Source organism: Brienomyrus brachyistius, chromosome 10, assembly GCF_023856365.1.
Source record: "Brienomyrus brachyistius isolate T26 chromosome 10, BBRACH_0.4, whole genome shotgun sequence".
Taxonomy (NCBI): domain Eukaryota; kingdom Metazoa; phylum Chordata; class Actinopteri; order Osteoglossiformes; family Mormyridae; genus Brienomyrus; species Brienomyrus brachyistius.
The window spans coordinates 16964872-16971438 of NC_064542.1; the positions used below are offsets into that span (position 1 = coordinate 16964872).

At 36.3% G+C, this 6567-nt stretch overlaps 1 protein-coding gene across 1 annotated transcript; it reads right to left on the reverse strand.

The window, feature by feature from the left end:
- Window positions 1-1308: 1308 nt before the first annotated feature.
- On the reverse strand, window positions 1309-4765 carry LOC125750743 (uncharacterized). The gene is made up of 6 exons (XM_049028966.1): window positions 4651-4765; window positions 4105-4458; window positions 3575-3925; window positions 2530-2634; window positions 1860-1900; window positions 1309-1738 (listed from the first exon to the last, which is right to left on the reverse strand). The coding sequence occupies exons 1-6, from the start codon at window positions 4715-4717 to the stop codon at window positions 1589-1591; spliced, it is 1068 nt and encodes a 355-aa protein (XP_048884923.1). The 5' UTR covers window positions 4718-4765; the 3' UTR covers window positions 1309-1588.
- Window positions 4766-6567: the final 1802 nt, after the last annotated feature.

The window sequence follows — 6567 nt, forward strand, 5'->3', positions numbered from 1 at the left end:
AATATTTAGCATTGTCTCAGAAATTTTCATTAGAAAAGCAAAACAGACATTATAAAGTAGCAGTGTAAAAAAAAGTTAAAAAAACGATATAAGGCCTGGCAGCAAAAGTTAACAAGAAATGCTGATATGACAAGAAATTACCGTGCATTTTAACCTTTATACTGTAAATGAAGTACGAATTAGCATTCTGCACAAAGGTTAAAATGCACGGTAATTTCTTGTCATATCATGTTCATCACTGTTCACTTTAATATTTAAAATGGTTTTAAATGGGATAATAGATTTACACACTTTTGATTCAAGATTTCTTGTACTGAATTTCAACATGGCAAATTTTTTGTTATTATTCTTTTTTTATTATTTATATTATTGCAATTCTGTTGGTATGAATAAATGCTTGACATAGGCAGGGGCCAGTAATCAAAATGAAATCCAATCAAAATCAGTAATATTATACTGAGATCTTACGGGATTTTATTTTATTTTCAGTGCATAGACCCTCTTGCGAGGGCTACTCAGTGTGAGTGTAACTCGTAGTGAAGGCAGAGTGTTGAAGGTCTCATCTCACAGGGAAGTTGATGTTACCTGGGCCGTGTAACACAAGGCTGGAATCCCTGCTTAGCTGGATAACTTGTCAGATTTATAGCAGTCTGGACTAAATGTAAGTGAATGAAGATAAAGTCCATTTAAATCCAAGTTATTCGCCTAATCAAGAAATCCTGCTTTGTGATACAGACCCCTGATTTATTTTGTTTAAAAAAAAATCCAGATGGAGGCATACACTGGATGACAATATTGTCTGTAGATATCTGTAGAATCTATTTTATTTAACTGAAGGCTTATAGTTTAAAATCTTAAGATGTTTTATGATACTAAGTGCATTTTCAGTTATTGTCAGGCTTCTGACTTAGAACCTTTAGCCAAATAGCTTGAAAATTTAGATCGACCACTTGGTTGGAACCAAATTGTGTTTCAATCTGCCTGTTCAGACCATGCTTGTCACACCTCCAGACAGGGCAGGAATCAGTGCAGTTTGCGATCGATTACAGCTATTTACACAACACCTGCCTTACATGGTGTTCTGACCTTTGTCTGGTGTTCTCCGATTTGGACTTGGTTTTCAAATACTTACCTTGGATACGTTTTGGTGTCTTTTGACCCAGGAGAGTATTTTCTCTGCACTTACATATTTTTTGTGATTCATTACATATATATGGTTATAAAAATATAAAATGCATGAAAAGATCAAGTTCTACTAGTACATAGTAATTTAAGACAATATACATATTTATTTGAAGTCAAGAATAGTGTAAGAATTTTAAGAATAAAATTAATTAAAGAATAAAATGTATTAAACTGAATTTAGTGCAGTAAATACAATGAACATGAAACTCCATAAAATTCAAAAATCTAAACTGAAGTTACTGAATGGAAGAATGCACAATATCTGGAAATGTAAATACTATCACTAAGGCAATGGCAACAAGCAGTAATACATTGCACAATATACATCTACCTGCATATCTAAATAAGATAACATCAGATTTGTATTAAATGTATTATCATCATGATTTTCTTCTGAGTTTTCTCAATCTTTCTGTAGATGTTGTTCATCGTTCTGCTGGAATATCACCTCTGAATATGTACAGTTGATTTTCTTTTCTCCCCTCTGTCTCCCAGTGATATATTTACTACGTTTAAAATTCAAGGAGGCGTAACTAGGCTCTATATCCTGAGGCTACGACAAATGACATAAAGAAAACGACAGATACAGTCAGTGATTAAAATACTCACATAAATCATTCTTATGTTTCACAATCTGTTAAAATAATTTAAGTGCAGTATTGGTGTTTTGTTACCTCATTTTCACATGGCTTAGGTCTTGAGTCCTCTAGACTACCTAAGATAAATATAAATGAGAGTGCAATATCAGCTTTACATCTGATTTGTGTTGTTACAACAGAAAAAACAGTAATTGCAGGGGTCATGTACACACATTGACACCTACAGGCATTTTGGCAACTTTGTAAACCAAGTTTATAAATAAACCAAAGATGTCAACGCTAAAAGGAAAAAGCCTGAAATAAACTCACCGCACAAGCATTTGGATGCTTAAACTTCTATACCAGGCAATCTTTTAAAGTCCAGGTCTGATTTTTTTTTCTTTTTTTACATGTCTTAACATTGCTCGAATATTTTGCGAACATTTTGCAATTTACAAATTATTTAGGATTGTGTTCCACTAAACCACAAAGAAAGCTAATATCAGACTGTTCAATGTGACAAAGGGACATTTAAAGATGTTTTATGGACAGGTCGAATATTGTAAAATCAGTCCACTGTAACTTTAGACTTTTAATTTTGGACCTGAGAAAAAAATTATTACTCTTGACAACCTTCCCAACACCTGATGAGCTGATGCGCCTCTCATACTTCATTGTGGGGATGCTGTGGACTTCACTGAGCTAAAAAAATGTGCATAAGGGTTTGAATATCTTTACCAGCTGCAGTACATATAAAATGGCTTACCTGAGAAACATCCGTACATTTTTCCTAGTTGTACTACAATCACTATCAGAAAACATGCATTCAGGGTAGCCAAAGAAATTACAAGCGGATCATTCCACCGTGAACCTACATGAAAAACATGTCATAGAGTTAAAAACAACACACAAAAAAATCACAATATTGGCACTGCTTCAGTTTTGGGGAAATATACCTCAAAATGTAACCATTTCCAGTGTAACACCCATACAATGCCTCTGCAAAGTTTGAGAAATATCCATCAAAAACTTTTTGAGTTATCATCTTAACGGTATCAAGACAGAAACGCTTTGAAAATTCTACCGAATCCTTAAAAATGTTATATATGTAAATATGCAATAAAATGAATGTCTGGTGGTGGGGGGGACAATTTCTGTGCATCCTAAACTAGGCTTTGCATAATCAGTGATCCAATCATGATCCTTGTTACCTCATCATATGTACATGACTATATTCTGTTTCTGTGTTAAGGATTCTTTACTCATAACTGCTCATAAAATTATAATTCAATAATGACAACAATCAGCACTACAGTACATTTAAACATTTAACTACAGGCAGTCCCCGGGTGAAGAACATCCAACTTACAGACAACTCATACATATGAAGGGACTGCCATAAAGCCTATTATATTAAAAATCTGGATTAAATACAATGGTTCATAATTACAAACACACGCACAACTTTGAGATGCTTGAGAAAACATCAAGCATCGTCAGCTCAATGTACAGTACACTATGTAGTTATTTCTGTATGTTATCATTATTATTATGTACTGTATTGTTATTTTTTCGACTTATAAATTCAACTCAAAGACAAATATAGGGAACGGGACTTGTTCATACCCTAGGGACTGCCTGAATTTAATATTGTTATTGAAATTCTTGTATGATTTGGACTTAACAATTTTCTTTCATGCTAACATAACAAATTATTAATGATGTCCATATATGTATGTATTCATGTATGTATGTTTACATTAGAAGCAGGGTTGCAGGGATATATAAATTAGTCAAAAAAAATAAATCACCTGTTATTTCCAGCTTGGTCCCGTTCCCAAAGAGGATCTCCCCACACATGGCCACAGCGCAGTAGTAAGTCCCAGCATCAGAGAGGCTGAGGTTCCTCTTGGGGAGGCTGTAGACGCAGCTCCGTGTAGGAGATCCAGCCTCAGGGCTCTTCTCACACTCATCACTCCTGTTCCCATGGGTGTAAATGTCTCCTGGAAGGGATTCTCCTGATCCATGTCTGAACCAGTAAACACTGTGTTCTCCTGCACAGCTCCCAGTCTCTACTGTACACTGCAGGCTCACAGAGTCTCCAGGCTGCACTGTGCCAGACACAGGCCGCTGTACAATGTTCTTCATGCAACAATCATATGCTAAGAGATAAAAAAATCATAATTAATATGAATTGCACAAACATATGTTATAAAAGCACAGTTTTCCCAAAATCTGGATTTCAGTATTATATTCATCTTGCAGCACAATGACCAATAGGAGAATCCTGCTGTCCTTGTGCCTTACCAGTGTACTCTTCCACACTACAAGGGATACGCACCAGTTACTGATAGGAAGGTTCCTGCCCCAAATTTGTAGTGCTCATAGTCAGAAAAGGCACAGTAGTACACAGCTATGTCTGACAGACGAACACTTAACAAAGTCACGTTCATGCTTCTGCTGTCTTTCCGTAGCAAAACACTGGTATTCATCCCCCCTGTTAGCTCTCCGTGGAGCTCCATCTGCTCATAGTAGGTGCTGATGATCATCTCTGGTGCTTGACCAGGCTTCTTCTTGAGCCACAGCCAGCGTGTGACTTTGTCCACCTGGGTGTAGCACTCTAACGTGACAGGATCTCCAAGCTTCACGGACAGAATACGGTGAGCCTGAGTGACAGTCATGCCTGTGGTCAGGCCTGGAGCACAGGACATTAGCAAATAAACTTTAAACTCACATAAATTATATATATCAGTAAATTGTATGATATATATTCATTAATGGAATACAAATTTTCTCTATTTCCTCTTTATGAAATATTACATAGTAGCATATTTTTATGACTTTTTTTATTACATAATTATAATTCCCGTAACAATGAGGCACTTACATGACTTCCTGAGGACAGCAACCGCAACAAAAAGACTGAACATCTTGGCAAATTCTTTAGGATGCATTGTGACACACTGAGACACTGAACATTAGATGATAAATGCATAAGACTGGTATCCTGCAACACCCTCCCCCGTTTCTACTTGATTGGTTATGGAGGATTCAAATTATGGTCACAACAGACGTCGATAGGAAATCACTGCCCACTGGCCAACCTGTCAATAGTGGTTTCAGTTCTGACTCTAGGACATTAAGTGATCACTCCTATTCTTGACCCATGTCGTTGGTTGTGAATCACAGCCCAAAGGATGGATTTGTTTCATTACATACAATAACCTGGTTTAGGACAGCCCGATGCAATGGCACCTTTTTCCAGAACCATCACTGAGTTACCAATTGTAGAATGACATATAAAATTCTCCAGAAAAAATGTTACCAAAGGTACATTAAATGGTCTTTTGATATTTGTGTTTCAAGACATATTAATATTTAATATACTATTACTTTCTCATTGGTGTAAGAGCATTTATGTTGCTAACAATTTAAACCGATTTTCAAGAAATAGTTGATGCAAGGCACCATGCGCCTCCTGGTGATGTAATGCTGAATAACACATTGCGCATTACTACAATGGCTTAAAAAGTTCTTCTCAGGTTCATTTAATTTTAATTATTTATTTCCAGGAAACAGACAAAAATGTCAACACAAAATATTTCATACTTTTAAGTGTTAAGTGTGTTAGAAAAAGAGAACTTTGCTGTTGTAATTCACATCATCAAATTCGCCTTTCATTATGGTGCGAATAGGAGCTGACATAGAGGACATAGAGGAAATAGAGCACAAAAAACAATATAGAAATTAAATACATGAGAGACACTCGTGCTAATTAAAATCCAAGGAGAAAAGATGAATTTTCAATCTGGATTTAAATGCTTGCAGTAGGTGCAGAGCTAATCCCATCAAATGATTTTGCAGTCATCATGTTCAGAAGAATCCCAAAACCATCTGTATTCTCCATCTAGGGAATACAATTGTACTGCATTTTTTTTCCAAGTGTAACCATATCAATTAATTATAACAAATATGTGAGTATCACACAAATTTATAAACTAAATCATAGTGATGGTCAAATGAAGCGTCATGAACCATTTGTGGTAGTTGTGACCCCACTAGATGGCGCTCTGGGCTTGCTTTGGGGCGTGCTTTGAGCTCTTTTTTGAACAGAGGACTAGATCTAGTGGGGTAAGAAAATACAGCAAATGGTTCATGAAGCTTCGTTTGGCCATCATGCTTCTCTGTGGTGCAATGGGAATCCATCGTTCATCAGCAGGGAGCCACCGGCATGATGGGGCGGTGGTAGTGTTTGTTCCCTCATAGGCCTCAAGAACTGTCAGTGGGAAATGGCCCCGAAGTGGAACGGAATGACAATCCGTTTCAGGCGAAAACAGCGCATTGTACTTTTTATTTCAAATAAAACGCGGGGTTGCCAACTTCAGCCAGCTGGCTGGAGTGAGATTTTCAGTTAGAATTGTCTGCACGCAAATGAAACAGTTAATTTAACCATGTAAATACACTTTTGACGTAGCTAATTTTAGGTTTATAATGGAATAATATAGATTTGCCGTAAGATTTCCTGCGTGCGTCTGAAACTGTGACTCATGCCAGCAGCTTGACTGAGATCTGGCAACCCTGAAAACGTACATTTATTTGTTTCACCTGAGTTGATTTATATAACAAATAACATTACTTTATACAGTTGTTAAAAAGCAGAAACTTCAACGAACATGAAATCACCAATAAACTACATCTGCAGATATTTATTTTAATATTTATATTTTCATATTCAGAGAGAGCAGGCCTGGTGGCATTATAGCCTGTGCACTTTTTCTCTGAAGTGATTTTATTTTTGCAGTAA